At 44.4% G+C, this 27549-nt stretch overlaps 1 protein-coding gene across 1 annotated transcript in view; it reads right to left on the bottom strand.

The window, feature by feature from the left end:
• Positions 1-27549, bottom strand: part of MTMR7 (myotubularin related protein 7) — a 54732-nt gene that overhangs the window by 15450 nt on the left and 11733 nt on the right. The window contains exons 2-7 of the mRNA XM_066316936.1: positions 12812-12934; positions 11065-11227; positions 7347-7504; positions 5571-5699; positions 1994-2128; positions 132-264 (exon numbers count right to left, since the gene is read on the bottom strand). Of these exons, the coding sequence (XP_066173033.1) occupies positions 132-264; positions 1994-2128; positions 5571-5699; positions 7347-7504; positions 11065-11227; positions 12812-12934 (841 nt within the window). The remainder of the gene's footprint in view (positions 1-131; positions 265-1993; positions 2129-5570; positions 5700-7346; positions 7505-11064; positions 11228-12811; positions 12935-27549) is intronic.

Genomic DNA, 27549 nt, shown 5'->3' with positions numbered 1-27549 from the left:
GTGCAGTTGCAACAGGTAAAAATTACTTTCCATACTCTTTTTCTCTGCTGCTGATTTCAGAGCAGCTATTCTTACTTCTTTGACACAAGGATCAATTCTTTCCTCTAGATTCCAATGAAGAGGAATATTACCTTCAAGCATTTTCTGCAGACTGTTTCTCATAACATGGATGTTCTCAATGCCTATGAACTGGAACTTGATGTTGGAGTAGTTGTCTTCATTTTCATATCCCTTCCCTGCTGCTCTGTTTGCCATGGCGTTGAGCTGAAAAACACGGGGAAAACTAGATGAAAACCAGTAGCAGAATCTTTTCAAAGCAAACCTTGTGGTCTGCAGCAATAAATCAGAGGGGTTTAAGTCAGGGACAAATAGGAAGCAAGGGGCTATGAATTTGGGATCTGTTTACAGCCTATTGCAGGGCGCCGGGTTGCTGAGCCTCTGCTATCCCTATTTCACACACTTTGAGTGAAACCTCCTTAGCGAGGTTAAACACAAAACCCCCACAGCTCAGGGAGGATTCCTCTGCAAGAACATGAAGGTTTTAATCTTAAAGAGCAGTTTTGATTTTACATTGGCTCAGCGTTGTGTTTCCCAGCAGAGTAAACCAGGAGGTGGCAGCATCACACACTGCAGTGCTGCTCGAGTTCCTGTATTTCACTGCTCCAACCATCCAAAAACTCATACAGCTTACTTCTTCGAAGCTTGCAATAATGAAGAGAGAGCTGGAATAATGGTAAGTTGGCTCTTGTTATGCAAGACTACAAAATACTTGAATTGACAACGTTACCACAAGTATTTTCATCTGCAGTGCACAGCTATCAAAGGAGTTGCTGTGCTTCAGCCAAAATATTTTCAGCAGGAAGCCGAAGTTTTGTCTTCAAATCTGTTACTTGCTTCCTGGCATGGGAAAGCTACTAAATTCTTTAGTTCAGTTTTTCCAAGTATAAAATTAAGGGTAGAGTTAATGTTTATTTTCCCCCCTTTTAGAACCCTTGGTTGGGAAGGAAAGCTGTCTGCCAAGCTCCTTAGCCAAATTTTGATCTTTGGGCTGAAAACTAGAGCTGATAAAAATAAATTAAGTACTTTTACATTTTCCTTCATAAGTCTTTTTAACTAAATTATTCTTTCATTAAGTACCTATCTACTCTTTGGGGAGTTTTGCCTCTTTAGTTTCTTTTCTTCAGAGGCTTTGGTAACTTCAAGAGGGAAGTTGCTGATAGTGTAAGAAAGAGCACATCCCTACTCTCACCTCCAGCTACTGAAGTCTATCTAGTCTTTATCACCTTGAGCTGTTGGCTAGCATGACAATCTAAACACAATGTCTTTTTAACTTCCAATGTCTTCTAAATCATTATTGAATTTTTATATTTCTCTGTAGTGTATTTTTTTAAGCTTTTATCTTGGCCAGAGGGTTTTATTAATTTATAGTTTTAGCATCTGATGTCAGTATTAATCATATTTCAGATTGTCTCTCAAAACCACCAAAGTGCTGGAGACATTTAAAGGTCTCTTCCATTCCTGTGATCTCAGTAACTTGCCTTTCCTTAACCTTGTGCAGATGTCACTAGATTTCCAGGAGAAATCATGCAGGGAAAATTACAGTATAAGCAGGCAGAGGTTTGCAACATTAGAAACAACTGTAAATACATCTTATAATGGGAATTATTTTTTGCCAGTCTCATCAGAAATATACTTACTTGATAGCTCCTTTGTCTGTGTAAACAGTTAAAATCACACTTTATTTACTTTTCTGCATCTTGACATTTTGCTAAGAACAGGAAAAGGGAAAGGTTCAGTGTCAAGGAGAAAATTCTCCCAGAGATAACAATGTAGTCAAGGTTCCTAGTCAAGATTCCCCTGATAAAGCCTCATGTACCTGGGGAGTTACACAGATGTAATTAAGACCAGAAGTGACTTGGTCAGTCTCTCAGGTTTATCTTCCCTGATATATTCAGCCCAGTCTTGCTATGTGCAAGAAATTTAATGTACTTACTTTGGGTCGAGTGTCAACAACATATATGAAATCACTTCCTGGATTGGCTTTTCTAATGGCCTGGAGCATCTGTTCATCCTCAAGGCATCGAGCACTAAAGCCAGATAAAGGCTGGCTGCTTCTGCAGATGGAGGCCTGCAGAAAAGCAGACAAGCAAACAAAAAACCTAACATAATTACAAAGTAGAAATTATTTAGCATCCAGAAGCATTTACAAAAGCAGATCGTTAGATGTTTGCATAGATGTACAATTACACGAGAAAGGCAGCATGGTAAAATTAATCACGTTAATAAATGCATTGTTTTTAATTACATGTTAATAAATGCATTATTTTTTAAAAGACAAGGAAGAATTAAAACAATACAACCCCACTGGCCCAAACCTAGTCTTATTCTAAATTTTAGAGCTAATTTTAAGTATCCTAATTTTAGAGCTATTTTAAGTACTGTATTTCCCTAATGTGGAATAACTCCTGAAAGCTGATATCATGAGGATGAGTACAGCCATGAAATCATGAGAACATTGATATAACATAAAGAACAGATCCCTTGGCACTCACACTTACCAGGTACTAGACTGATTACACTCAACCTACACCAGTGCCTGCTTTACTAAACAGCCTGAAAGCATGAGCCCAGAAAGCAAAAATGCAACCAGGCCACCAGTGATGGTGCATTTTTAGCACTGCCATTGAAAAAAGACCTCACTGGATAAGAAGTGGGTCAGGCAGCCTGACTCCTGGAGTACTTGTATTATGCAGGGCTATCGAAGGAAGCAAGAGAGTTTCTCCACAGACCCATCAATAATCACCCTCTTTCCAGACAAAACCAGGAAAGAAGAAACGAAATGTGAAATGGGTGGGCAAGGAGATTTTCGTTTTTACTAGGCAGAGGACAGCTAGATTTATAGAAGGCAAGCAGCTAATATATGTACTTTCTAAGCACTGAACACAGGCATGAAGAGAATCTGCCTGCTGAAGGTCACAACCTGTGCAGACTGTCCTACAGATTATTTATGACTGTGAGAAAGGTCATGCTTTTTTCAGTCACATCTTTGAACTATCAGTAATTAGACAGTAAAGTATGTGTCTTTAAGAGAGAAACCCCGAATTGTATGAGACCCTGTCCATACTTTATGAGCAGTTTTGCAAACAGGTTCTTGTTATTTGGAGGTTAGTCTTCTGATCAGCACATACTCCAGTGATTTATAACTGGAGTGTAAGCTGAGCAGATAGTTCCAGGCTTTGCTCTTATCATATTCACACAGACTGTGTAAGATGCAGAGGTGTCACATCACCACTGAATTTGTCAGGACAAAGGAGCTACGTAAAAGTTCTGTCTGTGAAAGACTGAATGGGTGGTACCTGTCTCTTCCACGTGCAGCATGCTCTTCCCAAACTGTTGTTAAATCTTATCCCTTTCCTGCCATTTATTTACTAGCAACTCATGGCAACCTCCAAATTCACAAGGAGGCATTTCCTCCAACACTGTTTTTCTAGCTCTTTGAACCATAAAGGATCCAGGAGTAAAGACAATACTTCAGATCCTGGTACTTTGAACATTAACCTGAATTTCAACCACAGCAGGGAAAAATTCAGGCTCAAACATGAAACTCATCCAACCTGAATTACCATATCCTGTAATCTAGCTGACCCTGAGACCTTTTCTTTCACTAAGAACTAGAAATGTCCAAGTGTTTTTATCCTAAGTATCTCTATTTGGACATAGTTGATCATGCAAAGTGATTAACTCTGAAAAAATTAATCTTAACAAAAGGTTAAAAATAATACATAATTTATGCAGAGATAGTATTTACTATTTAAAACTTTCTATTCTCCATTTCATTGTAAAATCAACAGATCTTTATGGAAGCAATGCTCTGATGAAATGCAGGGTAAAGGAGTAAAATAATGTCTTGTTCCTTTCTTCTGAAGCTTAAATCTAGGGCTGCTGTAAAGACAAGATTTCCATAGAGATTGTAGCTCATGATTTGTGTTTGAGACATTCTGCAGAAATATGTCCCATCCTGTGTGGCAAGTGCCACAGATGCCCTGTAACCCCAGACTAGCTCTGTCTCTTGGAAGGTGTTGAGGGTTAAGTTTGTCCCTTTTTCACTCTAAAGAATTTTTTCCCCATAAGTTACCAAGAGGACCAAGTGTTGGACACTTAAACAAAGAGGTGGCCAAAATCTGGTTGGAGAGATTTTTTCTTTATCTCAGTTATGGAGGGGGTAACTGCCTTCTCTGATAAGAAGCCAGCTGTTAAAAACTGGGTGGAGCAGTTGCTTACCAGATGGGGCAGTGTTGCTTACCTCTGTTCATTCCTCCGAAACGCCCATGGAAATATCTTTTGTTATTGGACCATTAATGCTCACCAATGACATCTCACATTACATCATCCCATTGTGCTAGGCAGGAGGCGGCCAACGGAGCTCTGTCACATTGTCACACCTCTCAAAGAAGGCTACTTCTCTCGACCCTTTGGCTTCACAGGACTATCTCTGCCTCCAACAGGACCACATCTGCCACTCCAGGAGGGCTGACTTTGGACTGTTCCCAGCACCCTGACCAACAGGGAGACAGGTTGTATTTTTGACTCTTTCAGGGTTTTTCTGGGATTAATTATTGGTTTGTTTGCTTGCTTATTTCTTCTGTACTACAACATTTGTATTTTTACTATCCCTAGAAAAAAAACTGCTATACCTATTCCCAAAATCTTTGCCTGACAGCCTTTTAATTGCAAATTTATAATTTGGAAAAGGAGAGAGGGGGGGGTTACATTCCAAGGGAAATTCCAATCTTCTGTGGCAGATACCTGTCCATCTAAACCAGGACAGAAGGTCCTGACAATTCCCCAGCACTAGGGAAGACCTCTCAATGACACTGTGGACTGAAGCAGGAGTCACACAGATCCTTTGAGAGTAAAAAGGGGATATTTGTACACCATTCTCCTAACTGGTAATGACACCTGAGCTCAGCCAGTCCCTAAGGGGCTGGAACACAAATATAAAAAACACCCAGTTTGGGGAATCCTTCAGTCCAAGGGTCTCCTTGCTCACCTCAGCTGCCAGAAACAGAAATGCAAATAGCCTGGGTACAGGGGTTTTTTTCCAAATGGTTGCAGACAAGTGAAGTAGTTCCTTGCTCAGGACTGAGAACGTTTGCTATGAAGAGGGGAAAGTGGACCTCCTCACTCTTGCAGACAAGGAGAGTCTCTTCAGCATAACCACAACATGCTCTCAAGCTACCAGATCTAAAACTGCTCTGTTCTCCTCCCAGTCAGCTACTAAGCTGCCTGCTACTGGCCTTCACTCTGCCACTCATGTCTCAGGGCCCCTTGTACTACTCCAATTCCTTGTGATACAGAGATCACATATTTTTTGTCTTACTGGATGATGAAACTGGGTTTAAATGTCTTCATTAAATGTCTATTAATGAGCTAACCACACTAACCAGCCCACACTAATAACTTTTTTTAATTAAATAAGCACTGGTTTTGTCTTGCAAAACCTTCCTAGAAGAATCATGAGACCAAGGCCAAAATAACCAAACAGTTTGTGGCTACCAATTCACACTTACATTGTTCCCCTTGCAGTAGTAGGAAAGAGCTGGGAAACGCCTTCGGCTGCGGAATTTAGAACTCCCCACTATGATGTGTGCAGTTGCAGACTTTGGTACATAGACTTCTGTAGGATAGGAGTCACAGACCTGTGAAAGAGAACTCTGTTTGTCTGCTCTACAAAGTACAAGTAGCATTAGCCATTTCCACTCTCATGGAAAAAGAGCACTTCTCCAAGAGCAAAAACAAAATACCAAGGAACTCAAACCTTGGGGGATTGCCTGTTAGTACTGTATACACATCACTAGCATTGCTCAGAACATTCTTTTGAAGCTGGAAAGTATTAATCCTAACTTACAGATGGCAAAACTGAAGCAAAAGGGTTGAAGGGCTGTATTTGCAAGTGTTAATTTATGTCCTGTTGAGAATAGAAAGGTTTAGCACACAGTCATTCCAGACAAGATTTATCATTACATATAGCAAGGTTGTATTTACAATTGCAGTATCCTCTGTAGCACAGTTTGGGAGTAAGGATGGGAATGGGTGAAGTTCTCAAACGTTCTGCTGGGAGGGAACAATAATGGAAGGGGACAATAGAGCCAAATTTCTTCAGAAAATTTGATAATAAAAGAAAAAAGGACAAAAATAGGGACAGGGAGACAACAATTAGGACACATGAAATGAGGTTACCAAAAGGCAAGCAGCCCTGACAATGCCTACTACTTCTGAGAGGAACCTGATGAGCCTGCAAAAAAAAGCCCCAAATTCCCTCTGAAGACAAGTGAGACCACAGATGGAAGCCTGGTTTTATCCCCTTTTCCTGATATTGTCTGTAGCTTTCTGACTGGGGTAAAAAGGATATTCAGTATCCCCCTTTGCCTTTCTGAGATGACTAAATCACTAAGAATGCTCAGGAAGAAATTATTTTCTGAGCCAAGGGATATGTAATGAAGGAGAAACAAAATGAAGGGCTTATGGTTAGAGTTGCTGCTGTGGTGAACTGGATTTTATTCACGATGAAATTTTTCCTACACTTTATTTTTAAAGAGATCACACATTTTTTTCCACCCATTTTAACAAAAAGAAAACAAACCCTGACAGCACATTTAGTCTCTCTGAGAATGTCACAGTCTGTCCTTAACATGGATATGTTCCAGCAACAGAACCAATGGAGTGCATGGACAAACCTTTTTCAAAAATGTCTTGGTTATTATTTCTCACAATTAATAAATATTGTAAGGTCTTAAATCATACAACACTGAATGAGGCAGGACAGCAGGCAGCTAGGAAGATACATGACCTGTAAGATATCTGTGAAAAACACTAACAGCTTCAAAAGGAGTGTGGGAACAGCCAGTGAGGAAAAACTATTCAGCTTCAAAAGGAATGTGGGAACAGCCAGTGAGGAAAAACTATTTCCAAGCTCACAATCTGGAGCAATTTTTTTGTCTTAAAATGACTATGTTATAATTTTACATAGCCCTACGTATCAGGGAAACTCTTATTCACACACATAACATTAGGTATGACTTAAACATCTTCCCAGGCAGCTGAACTCTAACATTTAAAACACACTGGACTTATTTTCTGCGCTTCATTTCCACATCAGTTAAACGAAGACACATCCTTTCTCTCACTTTCTGTGTGCCATTTCATGTGAAGTAGTAGAGGAACTGCACCTTACTACCTGTGTGCACAGCACTGAGCACAAAGAGATGCTGCCACTAAGCACTGTGGTGGTCATCAGGCTGCTGATTTATTGCACAGAGAGCCTCTGTAACAGAAAAATCACTCACTCCGTAGTCTCTGTTCACATCACTAATCTGCCAATAGCTGTTTGGAACACCCATCCGATTATATTCTTCATTCAGGTCCACGAGCTTCCAGCCTTGCTCTCGTTCTTCTTTATCTAATTTTGGGTTGAAGGAGAAGCAATACAGCTCTTCATATTTCACTGGGAAAAAAAAAAAAATAAGCAAAGAAACAGAAAGAGTAAATGACTTCAGATTTCTTGTCTTGAAATCACACTTCAAAACCAGAACTTGGCATTGACCTTGGTGCAGCTTCCTTTCAAAGGCTACACTTTGCGTTACATCTTTACACATGGTTTGTGTCTACTGTCAAGGAAACTTCAAAAGTACATGCTGTTTTGTTATTAGTACATGTTGCAATGTATGTGCCTTAATAGAAGTGCTACTTAGAAGATACTGTTGTGCTAGTTTCCAGTAGATTTGTAAATGCCTTCCCCAGAACAAAGAAAAAATGTCAGCAATATGCTTTTATCCACAGAATAAAAGCCAGTGCCAGAGTAAGCACTGACTTCTTCATGAAGTTCTTCAAAAGAATTTGCTATCTAGAGGTAGTTTAGAAGTCCTTTTATTAATGTAAAATCTATCCTGTGTAAAAGAAAAAAAGATATGAACAAGATATGCAGCACATTCTTCCAAAAATGAAGAAAACTTAGTAGTCTTCATCCCTAATAAGGTTTCAAATAAATCAAATGAAATCATAGTTTCGTGGACTGCAAAATCCTGTCCCTGAATTATTAGCAAATGCATTTGAGATACACATGATGTAGAAAAGAATAAAAGCATAAAAGAAGCATATGCTAATCAGTCATTTTATCAGGAAGTTGTTTGAGTAGCTATGCCACCTGTCTCCCTCAACCACGTGCTGTATATGAATTTTGGTGGTGATAAGAGCTTTTAACTTTTTTTAGGAGTATTTCTGCATTTAATGAGTGCCTGAATCCTGGTGACCAGTGACAGGCAGACACCACTGCCATGGAATTCATGAGTATACAGCACACAAATTTAAATCAGTGCTGTCATTGATACTTTAGCTACTGCTGTGTCACAAGGGCATATTTCATTCTGTTGCTCAAAGCTCCTTAAACCTTTCCAAACAATGCACCTTCAGCTTTAGAACTGAAGTCACAAACTGAGTCCTCTCTGATTTCATAGTTCTCCACTGAAATACTTGTTCCACAATAATGAAATTTAAATACTGCCTTTTCTAATAACATATACCTAATAAGCAGGATCTTACTTCACTGCTGTGCTCTGTACTGAACAGAACTTACAGCTATAAAAATAATAACTACAACTCACCCTCCAATAATAATAAGGCTCCCATCTTTTTCTACAGAAAGTCTTTACTTTTATTTTGATTATGCCTTCTAAAGGTCTAATGTAAGTTAAGTTTTGCCTTTTTAAATGTCATTAAATGGATTGTATACATACACATATAAAATATAAAAATAGAAAGAAAAAAACCTTTATATTAACTCTGTCAGGAACATACTGAAAATCAACAAAGTCTTGAGTAGGGAGAAAAAAGAGAATGATTTCCAATTTTGCAGCAGTTTTAACTCCTACTGCATTTTCTAATTTCAAACCTCTGGCATGGCACAGATGAGGAAGACAGTCTGGTTTATTTCTCATCTGTTCACCTAAAGTTTTAGCACAATCCAAACTGAGCTTTTGGTATCATTCTGAGCTCCTGTTTTCACTGCTTCATTGTCAGTTGTCAGAAAACCTAGATTTTCTTTCCAATGGACCTGCTGTTCACAGGCACAAGGAAAGCCTTTAAAAATCTACCTATGCATCCAGGTTATTTATGACAGAAGTCTGCCTCAGCATTGTAAGTATTATCATATGATGATATCTGTATGTAGTACAAAAATGTTCAAGTATTAGTAGCCAGTGCCTCAAAGGTCAGTTTCCACATCTTTGCCAGTATTTATAAGACCTTTCTTATCTTTCTATAATTTTGCCATAAACATCTGCACACCTGCTATTAAACATGTAGTATCTCATGGTCAGCTTGTCACACAAAATGGCTTAATTAAGCAAAAAAGGCCAAATTCTGCTGACAGCTTGACCTCATTAAAATTCTAGCAAAAATAAAATTAGGCGTAACCTTCACCTTTAATGTAACTAGGAGATCAGACAGCACAGAACATGTTAAAGCAGTATACAACATGAGCTTCTCTCAGGAATGAATGAAAAGAACAGGCAGAGAATGGAAAGTAGAGTCTGAATAGGTGTGGTCATGGAGAAAAGGGTACCTTCTAATGCTGAGAAACCATATTACCTAAAGAAAGTACAGCTGCGACAAAATGACACAGAAGAGTCAGGTACAAGTGACTCAGCTTGAATCAGAGCCTTCTAATTTTGAGTAGGTAGGCAGGATTTTATCCTGTCTCAAATCACAATCAGATAGTTTGCTGGAGAAGGAAAACTACTGCGCAGCTAAACTATACAAAGTGCTAATTCTGCAGTGCTGTTACTGCATCTTCTTCACTCAGGCACACACTTTAGTCAGTCACTAAACTTGTATTTAGTTTGCTGGAGAAGGAAAACTACTGCGCAGCTAAACTATACAAAGTGCTAATTCTGCAGTGCTGTTACTGCATCTTCTTCACTCAGGCACACACTTTAGTCAGTCACTAAACTTGTATTTAGGGTCCTCAGCTACTTTTCCTGTGATCATTCTGGTGCATAGCAGCACACACACCCCCTGCTGCCTCCAAGAAAAAGGATTACAGAATCACATGCCTTCATCATCTAGCTTACCAAGTTACTTCTACAGTTATAAAGTACTATTGCTAATACTAGTACTTTATAAAGTTCAGTAGCTGTGCTGGTGGACTGTGCAATTTTTTTCCCCTCTACACAGTAGATAAAGTTGGTACTCTCCTAACAAGAAAAAAATTAAAGCCAGCTGTTGTCAGCTTTGTAAAGACTACAATAGACAATTTCTTTGCATACCGTTAAAATAATAATAAAGAACAAAAGTTGGTGATGTATTTCTAAAGTCATAGCTTAAAATCAACAATCCAGAAGCTTTGTCTGTTGGGTCTTAGGAGAGCAGAGTGCAGAGAGGAGCTATAATGTAGGTAATCAAAGGTTTGGCTTTGGGGCAATATTTGGTTTTTCATTGAAAAGGGGAAAGGTTTCAAAAGGATATTGAACTGAATTCAGAAACACATGGGGCATATTTAAAATGTAGATAATAATAGGCCAAAACACAGGCAGCCCAGTGAAATAAAACAACCACTTCCTGCAAAACCTTCCACTGATTTAAAGGAATATCTGCACAGCACAAAAAGTCAAAATGGAAATCTTGACAGGACCACTTAATGTACTGCAAAGTTTTCATTACAACAGGGACATAAAAGTTACCTGTATTTAGAATATTCTCCTAAATTTACATTTATACAACTCATACAGCAAAGGAGTTGCACATAAAATATCATTATAATATATTTTATGGCACATGACATCCTAGATTATTATTCTAAATAGAAATTCATGTCATACTTTATGGAGTGAACTACTTGTTATAATGAGCTTTCTTCATTGCTCCACAAATGACTACATCAATATTTCTTTCATAACACATCCGTCTTGAAGAGACCTGCAAAGGACAAAGATGCAGAGATACATTTCTTCCATTAAATCCTCCCTCTTCAAGATGCAGATTGATTTTTGTGCTGCTCCTTTCCCATACCTGGTCGGGCCAGACGTATCAGAGATATGTAAACGTCATGGCAGTCTCGTTCCTGGGGGATCACCAGCTGGATGACCTGGAAGTTCTTGCAGCGGATCAGTAATGGGCAACCAGTGGCAGTGGTGGCTTGCTTCTCAATAGAGGAAATTTGGCTGTGGAGAACCTGAGGGGAATTGAAAAGAGGTCTGCTTGTCAAATCTTTAAGAGGAAATTTATTTATAATGATGTGCCAGAGCAGGCACTGTAGCTTCCACTACTGTTTCAGAAAACCCTCACGCTCCTCCTCTTGTAGTTTGGTTCCTATCTCCAGCTTCAGGCTCAAGTAGCTTGATACATCACCTGCAGACAAAGAGGCATTTCTGGAGTGTTTCAGCTGCTCAAACATCAGCCTGCTCACATGATCCAAAGCTTTTTGTTCCTTTGCTTTAGTGCGAGCTAGCAGTTGTCCAAGTTCTTTTCATCTATTCGCACAGCAAAAAGATGAGAAGCATCAGTTACATAAGGCAAAAAATATTGTGCCTCCCCACGGGCAGAATGGTAATACTGATATCATTTTAACCACTGCATCAAATGAGATGAAACATTACAATAAAAACCTGGTAAGGAACAGTGGTATCAAAGGAAGGTGGAGTTAATTAGTGCAAAAATGGACAAGGGGTTTAAGCTACCTAAAAGGCTCTCAAATCTACGATGCCAAGCATTAGCTGTGCCTGTATGTGTACATGTGCACTGGTTTTGGTTGGGGTAGAGTTATTTTCCTTCTCTGTGGCTGACATGGGGCTGGATTTGCACTGAACAGGGGGCTGATTATATAGACATGGTTTTGTTATTGCTTACACAGAGCCAAGGCTTTCTGCAATGCTGGCAAGGTATCTGAGAGTGCCTGGCAGGCTGAGAGGAGACACAGCCAGGACAGCTGACCCCGACTGACCAAAGGGATATTCCAGACCATATGGCATCCTGCTCAGCATATAGAGTGGAAGGGAGCAGGAAGCAGGCTACATTTGGAGTAATGACATTCACCTTTCCAAGTCAGTTACGTGTGATGGGGCCCTGCTCTCCTGGAGATGGCTGAACAGCTGCCTGCCCATGGGAAGCAGTGAATTCATTCCTTGTTTTGCTTTGTCTGTGTGCATGGCTTTTGCTTTCCCTGTTAAACTGTCTTTATCTTAACCCATGAGTTTTCTACCTTTTACCCTTTAGCTTCTCTCCCTGATTCTGCTGGTTGGGGGAGTGAGCGAGTGGCTGTGTGGGGCTTGGTCAATGGTTGGGGATAAACCACAAGAAAATGCAACGTATGCTGTCAACCAATCAAAGCTCTTAATTCAAAATACCAGTTCATTAAAAAAAATTAAAGTATTAAACCAACAAAATCACTGATTCAACACTAGCAGTAAGGAAGAAGGCCAAGAATTGACAGAGCCAAGGAAGCAGTTCACATTCAAGACATTTCTCCTTAGTTCTTCCTGGATAATAGGAGCAACAGTGCAGTTTACAGCAGCTCTTCCTCAGTCGATCACATCTGGTATTCAGAGAGTGAAGGCCCTTCTACTCCCCTTACTATACCGTAATATCTAGAATCCACTGAAAAATTTTGAAAATTACTAGTCTGGAACTTCACATGACCTCATAAAAGCATCCATATGAACTAATTTACCGTTTTTAAAGTGTTTTGAAACTCATTTTCAAATTACCATCAGTAAAGCGCCATGCACTTACAACTAATTGAAATAATAAAAATTCATACCCAGGTTTCTTTGCGAGTTTCAGAACCATTCTCCACAAATATGACATGGGTAGCTGTTAAATACAAGGTGCCCACCACAGCTCTTCTCGAAGAGAAACGATCAAGTAGCCTAACATTTTCCACCTAGACAAAAAAGTGACAGAGGTAAAAAAAGAAATAATTAGGCTATGACAGAAAGCTCAATAGTGAGAACTCAGTGTTCACATTTTGTCTGTTACAGATCTCTTTTCAGCACAACATTAAATATGTGGTTAGATAGGGACAGGCGGCCGGAAGATCTCGGACTGTAACGGTGAGGAGGAGAGCAAGCCCCATCCCCCTCTCGAGATAAGATACCCCTGAAAGGAATGTAGACCCTCTACTAACATGTGCCAGTACTTTTCCACTCCAACTACTAACCCAGGAGGTGTGGCAATATCCTGTTTGACGTAGTAGTAGATAAGAAGTATAAAACCTGAACCTTTTACTTAATAAACGTCTTTTGTAACCGTCTGCCATATTGGTACCATGCGTCTGTTACAAGACCCGACCCACTCATGAAAGTAAAGTGGAAGTCGTGCTGTAGGCCTAGATACCAGAGCCTCCACTGTGGCAGAAACAGCGAACTGCTACAAGTGGTGCCGAAACCCGGGAACGATTACCTCGGAGGACGGGAGCTACGCTTTGGAAAGGCACAGCGGGTAGGAGTCGGCCGGTCCGAACTCCTGAGGAGGAGAAGGAAAAGGGGGGACGCCCCCAGGACCCCGCGGACAACATAAAGCCCGTGACGATGGTCGTAAGTTTAGATGCGGTCCACTGGAAACAGCGAGACCAAAGGGATTTATTTCTTGCTATTGCAAGATTATCGGATTTTGGCGTTATAAAACGCCCAATATATATATTAAATTCAGAGGGGTGGGAGAAATATACAGTTGCCCTGGCGGAAGATACAAAAGCCACCGGCAGCGGAAAAGTTTTAAAAGCATGGGGAAAAGTTGAAAAAGTGTTGCGAAAAGCAATGGAAGAACAGGAGGCTTGGAACGCTGCAAAAACGTGTTTATTCACGGCTAAGCAGCCGGGGAAAGGGGACCGAGGGGGCGCAGGACCCTCCGGAGAAGCCCCGGAAGAGACGGGGGGGGGGCGCAGTGCAGCAGAGACCCCAGGGGAAAAGCGGGAGCCAGACGCCTCATCCCCCTCCACAAATACATGCATAAAAGCCGCGGAGCACGCGGAAAACCCCCGGGTCCCCCCGCGAGAGACCCCAGATCCGAACACCCCCGAAAAAACCGCGTCTTCCCCGATAATCCCTCCTTGCCGCGACCAGGGTCCGAGCGGCGGCACGGCGCTAGGACCGGCGGCGGCGCCGCCCGCGCGGAGCGGCGGCTCCCCGGCACGGTCCGAAACGGCAGCCTCTCCGGGCGCGGAGACGCAGCGCGGCCGCGCGGAGGAATGTGCGCGGTCTGTCTGGGAAGAACTAGCGCGGCAGGCGAGAGACGCAGAGAGATTAGCTGCCGCGGAGGGCATACACCCCCCGCCATATGGCCAAGATGGCGCCGACGGTCCGGCGCGGGGGCGGGGCGACCAATCGCCGCTACCCCCCCCGCCATGTGGCCAAGATGGCGCCGGCCACGTGGAGCGCGCGCGGGGAAGGGCGCCACGTGGCGATGCGAACCCGGAAGTGCAAAACCCCGCGACCGAGCATGCGTGGGGGGTCGGAGGAATTCCGGAGCCACCGACCTACATGGCGCATGCGCGGGAGAGCGGGGGGGGGGCGAACACGCGGACAAGGTCCCTTACCGGTGTCATCTACCAAGGGCAGGGGCGAGCAAAAAGGGGAAACGTGGGACAACCCCCGCGCAAGGCGCCAGCGTCACCCCCGGTCGGAGGGGGGGGGGCCGGGCGCGGGAGGCGGAATGGAGTCAAAGCAGAGGGAACATCCGAGCCCACCCGCCGAAGGCGGGACGGGGGCGGAGTCCGGGGAAAAAGCATAGCAAACCGGAAGCTTACCACCAGTTCACTTCCGATACGGAAGGAAGTTACAACTCCACGGCGAGCTCTACAGAGGGCTCCGAGTCCGATTCGGAAACGGAGATAACAGATTTTATAAAGTTTTCAGCGAAAACGAGCAAAGCTTTTAACAATGTAAGGGAACAAAATCAGGGCAAATTAACCGATTGGGGGAAGATAAAATTAGCCTGTGCAGAGTGGGAACCTGCGGCTGCAATACACGCGTTCCCGGTACGGGTTTCAGGCAACCGGCAGAACCAGAGACGGACTTATACCCCACTCAGTACGAAAGAAGTGCAGATTGTGGTGAAAGCGGTGCAGGAAAAAGGAATTAATTCACCCCTGGTGTCCACACTGATCGATGGTCTTTTTAGCAATGATGATATGCTGCCTTTTGATATCTCACAAATAACCCGTATGTTTTTTGATGGAGCAGGGTTGATTGTATTTCAGCAGGAGTGGTCCAATTCATGCACAGCTGCCCTAGCTCAAGCCTCAGGGCAGGGACAGCCTCTACATGGCTCTACTCTGTCCAGACTGCTTGGCAAACATGACGATGTGGCCACGCCCCAAAACCAAGCTGCACACCTCACAGCAGAGGAGGTGAAAGCAACAACCAGGGCAGCTAGGGAGGCAATAAGGGCAGCTTCCCGGGTTGTGGACAAGTCCACGCCATGGTCAACGATCAAACAGGGGGAAAGTGAGAGTTTTACACATTTTGTGGACCGATTACAGGCTGCAATTGATTCATCCACCCTGCCTGCAGCTGCAAGGGGACCGGTGGTGACAGATTGCCTAAAGCAACAGTGTAATACTGTAACCAAGGAAATTTTACGGTCTCTGCCTGCAGGAGCCAGCTTAGCTGACATGATCAAACATGTGGTAAAGGAAGAACACCTAATACCCATGCAGGCAGCGGTTCATACCCTAACAAATGCAATGGCTTGCCTGAAATGTGGCCAAACAGGTCATGTAGCAGCAAGCTGTCCCCAGCCAGCACAGCAGTCAGTGGCAGCACCCCCGACCCAGCAGCGTCAGAGACCCACCTGCTGGAATTGTGGAAAAAGGGGACACCTGGCCAAGGAGTGCAGATCCAGGCCTCAGGGAAACGGAAGGGGGAGGGGGCGTGCGGGCCATATTCAGCCTCCTCCCACTGCGAGATGGCCCAGCCTTCCCAATACCCAGTGGGGCAGGGGACCTTCATACCCCATATATATACAGGAACCAGTCAGTGTCTCATCCCCACCAGTCATTCAGTGGCAGAACAATGCACCATCACCAGCAGCCAACATGCACCTCTCACCACCACAAACTGCTCCAGTGTCACAGGGTCAACAGGGGACAAACCAGAGCGGAACCCCTGGGTGGCCTTGGTCATGAAAGTGGGGAGGGAGCCCTTGAGGGTGTGGGGGACGTGTCAGCTCTATGGCAGCCAGGACCCTCACGTTTTAGGGCTTCAGTTTTTGGCAGACACTGGATCAGACTGCACCATTTTTCCTCAATCACACTGGCCCAGACATTGGCAAATTAAAGAAGTCCCTCCTGTGAACGGGGTGGGGGGACAATCCAGGGCATGGAAAAGCACCCAATTGGTGGCGATAACACTCCACACAAAAAAGGGGCCAGAACAAACAGTTGCCATTTACCCTTACATTTTACAGGATTCTCCACCCTTAATAGGAAGGGATGTCCTGGCTATGCTCGGAGTCAGGATTACAAATTTATAATGAGGGCCACTGCCTTACACCCTTTGCTGCCGATCAAATTGACCTGGAAATCATCAGACCCTGTATGGGTTGAGCAGTGGCCCCTATGTGAGCCTCGCTTGGCAGCTTTAATAGAACTGGTTGAGAGGGAACTGCAAAAGGATCATATAGAAACCACTGTGAGTCCTTGGAACACGCCCGTTTTTCCTGTTCCCAAAAGGTCAGGAGAGGGCTATCGCTTAGTCCATGACCTGAGAGAAGTGAATAAAACAATCCGACCCATAGGCCCAGTTCAGACACTGTTGCCCATGAACTCAGCTGTTCCTGAAGGACAGCCATGTGCAGTATTGGACATTAAAGACTGTTTCTTTTCAATACCTTTGCATCCTGAGGACAGGGAACGATTTGCCTTCTCTGTGGTTTTCCCGAATGGCAATCGGCCCAGCCTGCGTTTCCAGTGGAAAGTACTACCTCAAGGTATGGTCGACAGCCCAACCATCTGCCAGATCACCGTGGACAAAGCACTGATGCCAGTCCGACACTCCTATCCTGCTGCCACCATCATCCAGTACATGGACGACATTCTGGTCTCAGCACCATCAGCGAACCAAGTGGATCATCTGGTATCCAGGATCACAGAGACCCTCCAGGCCAACGGCTTCGAGATTGCGAGCGCGAAGATCAAGAAAGGACCCTGTGTCACCTTCCTAGGAGTGGGAATCACAAGCTCCTACGTGACACCTCCTAAGGTGAAAGTCCACCGAGATGTTAAGACGCTCCACGACGTGCAACGCCTGGTAGGATCACTGCAGTGGCTTCGCAACATCGTCCTGGTTCCTCCTGAGATCATGGACCCTCTGTACGACCTCCTGAAAGGAAAGCACCCCTGGGAACCCAAGGAGCTGACACCACAAGCGGCGAGCTCCCTCGACTTCATCGAACAGCAGATGTCCACTGGCACACTTGCCAGATGGAACCCAGCGATGCCCCTGGACTTATATGTGCATTTTACACAAAAGGGGGGAGTGGGAGCATTGGCCCAAGGACCTTCTGAAAAGGCCCGACCGATTCAATGGGTGGTCCTTGGAAGGCCTGCTCGTGCATTTTCCCCAGCAGTAGAATGCATCGCTAACCTCATCATGAAAGGCAGGAAACTCGCCTTGAAACACCTAGGGACTGAGCCAGCGAGAATCCACCTTCCTTTTCGCAAGCAACCGACCATAGAATCAACCACAATCTCGGAGCATCTAGCCCTTGCTCTCGTCGGATTTGGAGGAGAAATCTCCTACTCCACCAGACCACCCTGGACTCAGCTGCTGACCATAGTCGACATAGACCTACCACCAAAGGTTATGGACAGACCACAGCCAGGACCAACAGCTTTCACAGACGCTTCCTCCACTACTTCTACGGCGACAGCAGTGTGGCAGGTAGGAGAGCAGTGGCAGTGCATCAAAGCATGTGACCCCACACTGTCAGTGCAGCAGCTGGAAGCTACAGCAGTAGCCCTGGCCTGTGGACTTTTCCAAGAGGAACACCTTAACATTGTAACAGACTCTATATTCGTGGCAAGGCTCTGCCTAGCCATGGCAGGACCAGGTGTGTCAACATCAGCAGCAGCCCTAATGCTAGAAGAGGCACTCTCTTCACGAAAGGGCACTGTATCAATCATTCACGTCAATAGCCACAACCCAATCAAAGGGTACTTTCAGATTGGCAACGACAAAGCAGATGCTGCAGCGAAAGGGGTCTGGACACTGCAGGAAGCCCGTCAACTGCACGAATCCCTCCACATTGGACCCAAAGCACTAGCGAAGAGATGTGGAATCACAACCGCGGATGCCAAACATGTAGTGGCTACCTGCCCTCACTGCCAGAAATCACCCCTGTGGACTAGTGGAGTCAACCCAAGAGGTCTTAAGCCCTCAGAAATCTGGCAGTCGGACTTCACCTTGTGTCAGCTGCTGAAGCCTCGAGCATGGCTTGCAGTAACAGTGGACACATTCAGTGGAACGATTGTAGCCACCCAGCATCCCAAGACTAACTCCAAAGCCACAATCCAGCACTGGCTGACAGCTATGGCGTGGCTTGGTATCCCCAAGCAGATTAAAACAGATAATGGTTCCAATTTTATTTCTAAACCAGTGCAGGAATTTGCCTCCAAATGGAAGATCACATTAGTGCAAGGTATCCCATATAACAGTACTGGTCAAGCTATAGTCGAGCGAGCAAATCAAACCCTGAAAACTAAAATAGAGGTGTTGGCAAAAGCAGAAGGCTTTAACAATTCCATTCCCTCAGGAGAACAGGCACGCATACTGGCAACCGCACTGATAGCATTAAACCAATTCCCCAGAGGAAGTGAAGCAAATAATCCCATTCAAAAGCACTGGGCCTCCAGAGCACTAGAGGAGGGCCCGCAGGTTGTAATTAAAAATGAGCTGGGTGAATGGGAACGGGGCTGGAGATTAATGCTTACAGGGCGAGGGTATGCAGCTGTCAAAAGGGATGGGAAAATCAGGTGGTGTCCTATTAAATCAATTAAACCTGATCTCCACAGTGAGCAGGATGAGACTAATGAAAACTGTGAGTTTCTGTTTACAGGACATGCTGGTGGGGCGACCACGTAACGCGTACACGCCTCTCCCAGAGGAACGAGACGCACCACCAAGCCGTCAGAAAGCACCAGAGAAACCCACGCGGGCAAGATCCAAGCACCAACGATATGCCTGTGTGATTTTGTTGCTGGGGTTTGTCGCCAGAGGACAAGCCAGCTCAGATTTCTACCCACACCAGCCATTCAGGTGGGTCATGAGACATCTTACCAGTGGTAAGGTGCTCAGAGACATCACCACACCAAACAGTCCATCCTTCGTGCTTCGTATTATCGATTTGTTTCCAGGACAACCAAAGGTAGACCCTCATTCTCCATTTTCATCACACACATACCTATCCTATTGGTGCCCAGCTTCAAACGCAGGAAAAAGCTATTGTAATAACCCCGGCTGGGGATATTGCGGACATTGGGGATGTGAGACCATTGTAACAGACGCCAGGCCGTCAGGGCCTGGGTGGGACCCACAAGAACCTGACAAATTCCTGCAATTCACCTGGGCACCCGCAGGTTGTAAAACACCTCTCTCTGTACACGGGAATTCCTATCGATATAGCTACAAGATTCCAAAAATCCGAAAATGCATATACTATAACATGACAGTTTTGCAACCCACTCATCCTAGCTGGACGGTGGGCAAGACCTGGACAGTGGTCCTTCAAGGGTCAAAAAAGTGGGTGAACGTGCAAATTACCAAGTCTCAACCCTCAGAACCCAGAGCTGTGGGGCCCAACAAGATAATTAAAAGCACACAGACAAAGAGAAATATGACCTACCCTAAGGCTGCACCTACGGGTGTCAGCAGAACCCCAACTAGTGATGCAGAAGCCTTTCAGATGGACAAATTAGCTAGGTCAGATCCCGATCCAATCTTTCGTATGTTAGAAGCTACCTTTCTATCCCTGAATGAATCTAACCCTAACCTAACCAATTCCTGTTGGCTTTGTTATGAAGTCCAACCACCTTTTTATGAAGGAGTTGCTTTAAACACCCCATTCAGTTACTCCGCCGCTGATGCACCCCAGCAGTGCCGATGGGACACACCTCGCAGAGGGATCACCCTAAGCCAGGTCTCAGGCCGAGGCAAATGCTTTGGTAATGCAACCCTGGCTGAGCGAAAAGGGAATGTCTGTACCAGAGTTGTAAAGCCTAACAGAAAGAATAACAAGTGGGTAATACCTGCTACATCGGCAATGTGGGTTTGTCAGAGGTCCGGAGTAAGTCCGTGTGTATCTCTTCCCAAGTTTGATGATTCTAACGATTTCTGTGTCCAAGTTCTGATTGTTCCTAGAGTCCTGTACCACTCAGAGGAAGAAATGTACAGCCTTCTCGAAGAATCCAACAGGCTCCACAAAAGAGAGATATTGACAAGTGTTACCATCGCAATGCTACTCGGCTTAGGAGCGGCCGGCACAGCGACAGGTGTCTCAGCCCTGGCAACACAACACCAGGGTCTGTCTCAACTGCAAATAACTATAGATGAGGACCTGCAGAGGATCGAGAAGTCCATTTCCTACTTGGAGAAGTCAGTCTCTTCACTCTCAGAAGTAGTTTTACAAAATCGGCGTGGACTGGATCTTTTGTTCATGCAGCAAGGAGGCCTGTGTGCAGCCTTGAAAGAGGAATGCTGCTTCTATGCAGACCACACCGGAGTCGTCAGGGACTCCATGGCCGAACTCCGAAACAGACTGGCTCAGAGACAGAAAGATAGGGAAGCTCAGCAAGGCTGGTTCGAATCCTGGTTTAACCAATCCCCTTGGTTAACCACTTTAATTTCCACCTTGGTAGGCCCATTGGCAATGCTACTTCTATCTGTTACCTTCGGACCATGCCTGCTGAACAAGATAGTTTCATTTGTCAAAGCTCGCCTAGATCAGACTAACATTCTGTTCATAGGCCAACATGAGATGCTGTGAATTTAAAATTGCCAGTCACAAGATTTCCAAACTTGCCTGGCAAAAATTTACTCAAGTTTTCAAACTCCTTTTTCCCTTATTAAGTCCTAACCTTCTACCTCATTTAGTGCCTATATCTATATATATATATATATGCGTATAACTACCTCGTTCTTTAGTGAGAGAGGGGGGGGAGATGTGGTTAGATAGGGACAGGCGGCCGGAAGATCTCGGACTGTAACGGTGAGGAGGAGAGCAAGCCCCATCCCCCTCTCGAGATAAGATACCCCTGAAAGGAATGTAGACCCTCTACTAACATGTGCCAGTACTTTTCCACTCCAACTACTAACCCAGGAGGTGTGGCAATATCCTGTTTGACGTAGTAGTAGATAAGAAGTATAAAACCTGAACCTTTTACTTAATAAACGTCTTTTGTAACCGTCTGCCATATTGGTACCATGCGTCTGTTACAAGACCCGACCCACTCATGAAAGTAAAGTGGAAGTCGTGCTGTAGGCCTAGATACCAGAGCCTCCACTGTGGCAGAAACAGCGAACTGCTACATAAATATCAAAGTATAACTGTGGGAATACACAAGTCTGAGAGTAAGATAGACTTAACTAGCATAACTAGTCTGATGACTAGGATGCCATGGCAAGGACAAACAGAACTTTGAGCTTACGAGAAGATGGGATTAAAACCTGTTGAAGGGAAAAGATTCAATCAACCCCCAGAGATAAAGATGTTGTATAATGCATGAGTTGCTTGTATGATCTTCTAACCTAATTATTGTAGTAGAAATTATTAACCTCACTGAAATGGTATATAAGACTTGGAAAACCTGAGTAAAATCGAATTCTGATCATGAATCAGTCTTCCTGTCTCCATCAATAGCCGGTAATTGGTGCCTGGTGTGAGAAGAACCGTCTATCTGACGGCAATCGGCGACGCCCCTGGAACTGATCGTGACGGTGAAAGAACCGTGTTTGGGCCCACAATCCCTGTGCACTGCGACGTGACAGGTGAGCCAGGGGACACGGAATGTCCACCGAGAGAGACGTCTATGAAACCATGCTCCTAAGCAAGCATGGATCCCCCATCCCTAAGAGGGACCTTAAGTCACTTCTACGATGGGTGTCACGCATATTTCCCAATACCACCGCTTCCTCTATTTTTACTCTCTGCTACTGGGACAAGGTCGGTGTAAAACTCTACGACCTGGCCACGGTGCCTGGCCATGAGCCAGAGCTTTGCCTGCTCCCTGCTTGGAGGGCGGTCATGGACACGATTAAAAAAGAGGGTGGAGGCGAGGTAACCTGTGAGGACACCGCAGAGACGGTCCCTGCAGCCGTGGTTAACCCTGATCGGCCCAGGTCCCACTCTCCCTCTCCCGTCCGCACCCCCTCGTCGACAAAAGCCAGGGACAGAGCACAGACACCACCTGTAGCCTTGCCACTATCCCACCAGCGACCCCAGAGCCGCCAAACGTTAATTGATTATGCGGACAGTGACTCTAGTAGCGACTGAGAGTCTTTCGACCCCGGCCCCGAAAAAGATCCGGACCTATTCCCTCCAAATATGCATAACAATTGGTTACAGATATAAAAGAAAGCCCTTAAGGACAGAGACTTTGAAACTGCGGCAGAAATCTTTGTAGCCCCCGTGCAACTTGGCCCGAGGGGGGGGGGAATCCACAATGGGAGCCCTTAGGCCACTCGGAAATTAAGGAACTGCGCCGTACAGTGACAGAATACGGTTTGGGATCCCCTTACTTCAGTAATTTACTAAGAGCAACCTTCACTACCCATCTGATGACTCCTCATGATGTTCAATTCTTGGCAAAACTTTTGCTCACCCCAACGCAATATGCAATATTCATGGTGGGAAAAACGAGATTCACTTTTTACGTAGATTTTAAGAAATAGGTTTAATAAAAGATAAGACAATTAGGAGATAAGGAAAAAGCAAAGTACGGCCGGCCGGGTGACTTGGCATTTAACCAAGTCCACAAATTACTATTTCACAGGCTTTCTTTAAATACCCTTTCTGTTGTATCAGTCTGTTGAATTCATATTTTTCCATAAACTAGTTTTCATATTCCAGGGACTGTTTTGCATGGCCCCTCCTTGGGTCTGCCTTTTTATAGCATTTGTGTTTCTTGGCTGTGTCTTCATTATCACCTCCTTGGGCCTTGGTCTGTGCTTCCTTCAGATGGGAGATGCTGACAGCTGGTGTATCAATAGCAGAGTCTTCTTTACATGTTCACTGGATGTTATCCCGGCCAAACAAACAGTTTAAGCATATTATACCAATACAACCACTATGCCTAATTTTCTTTACTAACAGCAGAAATAAAAACTTATATCCTTACCACAAAGTTATTAATCATATAGCACACATCTTGCGAAAAGCCAACTTTATAATAGTCATTTATAACAACGGCACAATGGAAAAAAAGACTGGAAAACTTAATTTTAACATATGCAGGGCATGCAACCCAAGCCCTGGCTGCCTTAACTATTGACCAATTGGCTGGCAGGGGGTGCACACCGATCCCAATGGCCAGGCTGCCTTACCGAGGGAAGCCCTGGAGGGAATCACCAAGGCAGCCAGGTATGCATTTCTCAAAGTGCCTGATGCCAAAACGCTGCAACAACCCTTCATAAATATTAAGCAAGCTCCACAAGAACCCTATATGCAGTTTGTGGACAGACTGAAACAAACTCTGGAGAGACAAATTGATAATGATCAAGCCAGGGATGTCGTACTACTAAAACTTTCTGTTGAAAATGCGCCAGAAGGGTCCTCACTTTGCTAATTCCTGTCGCTCTAAATTTCACAAAAATGGGCAGCCTTTGCAGGGAAACTCATCTCGCAGCGTGGGATGGCGACGCGTGAAGACACAGGTTCCACAGCTTCCCCAGGCACAGCTGCCAGAACCAACCTTCAGCTTCCAGCCAGCCTAGCCCCCGCCACTCGGACCATCGCAGAACTACAGGCAGCCACTCCAGGAAGCGCCGGGTTGGACATATCAACCAGCGACACAGTAACGTTAACCAACAGCTCTGTATTTTGTCTCCCCACAGGGATTTGTGGTCCTTTGCCGCAGGGCTACCATGCTTTGCTCTTAGGTATATCTTCTACCTCAGTAACAGGTCTAGTTGTTTTGCCAGGAGTCATTGACTCTGATGCAGTTGGGGAAATAAAAATTAGGGCTTGGACTCCACAGCCCCCCTGCGTGATCCCCGCAGGCAGCAAAATTGCTCAGCTTATACTTTTCCCGATAGCCCCTTTGTCCGCACCCCCGATAGCTACACAGAGTGGAGGTGGGTTTGACTCCACAGGGGTGCCACAGATTTTGTGGACACAACCTATCACCTCTCAGCGTCCCACATACGAATGCAAAGTGTCTCTGAAGGGCAAGGAGGTAATTTTAACCGGAGTTATTGATACCGGCGCAGACATTAGTCTTATCTCTCAAAGTAAATGGCCAAAGGAATGGCCACTAATACCGGTCTCCCAATTCCTTTCAGGGGTGGGTGGGAACAGTGAAAGCTACCAGAGCCAACACTTGGTGCAAATTACAGGACCTGAGAGGAGAGTAGCTAACGTCAGACCCTCTGTGGTTTCGGGTCCCCTAATCTTGTGGGGGAGAGATGTTTTATCACAGTGGGGAATTTCTATGCAGTCAAATTTTGCATAAGGGTCATTGGTACGCGCGACACCCCCAAACTGACTTGGAAAACCTCCAATCCCGTTTAGGTGGATCAATGGCCCATGTCATTAGAAAAACTGCGCGTATTACAGAAACTTGTACAAGAACAGCTAAAAAAGAGACATGTAATCCCATCAAATAGTCCCTGGAATTCACCCGTGTTCATAATTAAAAAGCGATCTGGGGGGTGGAGGCTGTTGCATGACTTAAGGAAAATAAATGAGGCAATCGAGGGAATGGGGCCCCTACAACCAGGACTCCCTTCTCCTTCTACGATCCCTAGAAATTGGCATCTAATAGTGATTGATTTAAAGGATTGCTTTTTTGATATACCGCTGCATGCAGATGATGCACCCAAATTTAGCTTTTCTGTGCCAAGCATTAATATGCAGGCACCGCTTGATCGATATCATTGGTTAGTACTGCCTCAAGGACTGAGAGACAACCCGACCATATGCCAATGGTATGTGGCAAAAATTCTGAGTCCAGCACAGGAAAAAATGCCTGATGTTCTGTTGTATCATTATATGGATGGTATCCTCATATCTGCAGAAACTGGTTCGTGTGGAGGAAGCAATGCGAGCGGTCTGCCAGGCTGTTACATCAGCGGGCCTGACCATTGCGTCTGAAAAGGTTCAAAAGACATCCCCCTGGATATATTTGGGCTGGTGAATAAGCATGCATTCTATTTCAGCACAACCCTTGCAAATTTCAACTGAAATCAAAACTTTACATGATGCACAGAAACTGCTGAGAACCATAAATTGGGTACGTCCCCTGCTTGGGATTTCAAATGCAGATTTAGAGCCATTGTTTGCCCTCTTGGGGGGAGAGCCCGACCTTTTATCACCTAGGCATTTAAACAAAGAAGCACGGATTGCGCTTCAGAAAGTGGCTGATGCTATCTTTCAGAGACAGTCAGCCCGTTGGGCTCCTGAATTACCATTGTGGTTAATTGTTCTGAACCCCAGCAAGCAACCCCATGCTTTAATATTTCAGTGGGACTCAGAAAAAGCAGACCCTTTACTAATCATCGAATGGGCCTTTTTGCCTAATAATATGCCCAAGACTATTTCCATGCAGGATGAACTTATGGCCACGTTAATTATCAAGGCTCATCAAAGGCTGACCTCCTTGGCTGGAAAAGATTTTGAATGTATCTTTCTGCCTCTCACTATGTTTTATTTCAATTGGTTGCTACAGATGTCTGAAAAATTGCAAACTGCTTTAGCAGATTACCCAGGACAGATATCTATCCATCCACCTAAACACAAATTGTTAAGTTCTTGTTTTAACTTACTCCCTAAGCCAAGGAGAAATGAGACTCCTTTGTGAGCTATGACAATATTCACATATGGTTCTGGGAAAAGCCATATACATCAGTGATTGTATGGAAAGATTCTGAAACTGTAACCTGGCAATCTGATATTGCTGTTGTTGAAGGGTCTCCACAAATAGTGGAATTAGCCGCTGTGGTCAGAGTGTTTCAGAAGTTCAGTACACCTTTTAATCTGGTTACTGACTCCGCATATGTTTCAGGTATTGTTCAAAGAGCAGAAAATTCTGTTTTGAAAAATGTTAAAAATGACTTTTTTCCTGGTTGAAACTGCTGGTTACTCTGTTAAGACAAGAGGACGGCTCCTTACTTTGTTATGTATATTAGGTCACATTCCAACCTCCCAGGTTATCTCACTGAAGGTCTCAAACACCTCCTTATACAACAGAAGGGGGGAGCTGGAGACAACCCCACTGAAAGGCTATGCAAAGCTCTATACATTTTTAATTTCTTAAACTGTTCAATGACAAACTTGAATCCTCCCATGACTAGGCATTTTGCATCATCCACATCGCTTTCCTGCAAGGAAAAACCACCAGTACTAATCCGTGACCCAGAATCTGGTAAAATCCTGGGCCCTTACCCCTTGATCACTTGGGGAAGGGGCTTTGCTTGTATCACCTCAGAAAGAGGACTTCGCTGGATTCCTGTAAAGAACGTGAGCCTTTCTGAGAACCTCTACCGTCAGTCTACACCGAGTCCACTGCAGAGCAGAACCAGGAGGAACCCCACCCAGACTGCAGCTGATGTTATTTTGTCCTGTCTCGGAAATTGTGAACTTTGAGTTTCCTGTCAGTATAAAGGGTGTGAAAACTAGAGATATTACAGAGTCCTTTTGGTGAAATTCAGGCAAACAGCCATTGAAATTTTAATTATACCAGGGCACAAGAAAAAGATAGTCCTCACCTCCCCACTCTCAGGAGGCAAGTATTGAGGAAATCCGAAAATATCCATATTTGCAAACTGAAATGCAGACAAAACAATTAAGTGAGTGCCTTATATTTGACTGATCTTTCAAAAAGGAAATACGCTAAAAGGAATATTTTTCTCTCTACAACATAGATCAAAACAAACAAGCAAAAAACCATGGGATTGAATCAGATGCTATGCTTATTTATGAATCTTTCTGATCACTCAGAATCTATCCATAAAAGCATTCAGATGCTGAAGGATAGTGTGTTTAAACTAAAGGTAGAATCTGGATCCTGGCTAGATAACTTGTTTAGTGGCTGGGGTTTGACACCTTGGCTAAAAGATTTTCTCAGAATAGGAATACATGTTATGATTTTAATAGTAATTATGTTAGTTATTGTTATAAATGATAAGCCAATTCAAAATAACAGAATTTATTTAGCAAATTTCAAAAAAACCCAATTAAAAGTCACAATAAAATTGGACAACATCGATCAAATGGTGGGTGGGCAGAGTGACAGTAACAACAGTACCATCCAACCTCAGCCACACACACTAGGTCTGGTGTAAAGTC

The sequence above is a fragment of the Sylvia atricapilla genome, chromosome 4 (genome assembly GCF_009819655.1).
Source record: "Sylvia atricapilla isolate bSylAtr1 chromosome 4, bSylAtr1.pri, whole genome shotgun sequence".
NCBI lineage: Eukaryota > Metazoa > Chordata > Aves > Passeriformes > Sylviidae > Sylvia > Sylvia atricapilla.
The sequence above is the reverse complement of the archived record's forward strand: the minus strand, read 5'-3'. Positions and strand labels throughout refer to the sequence as shown.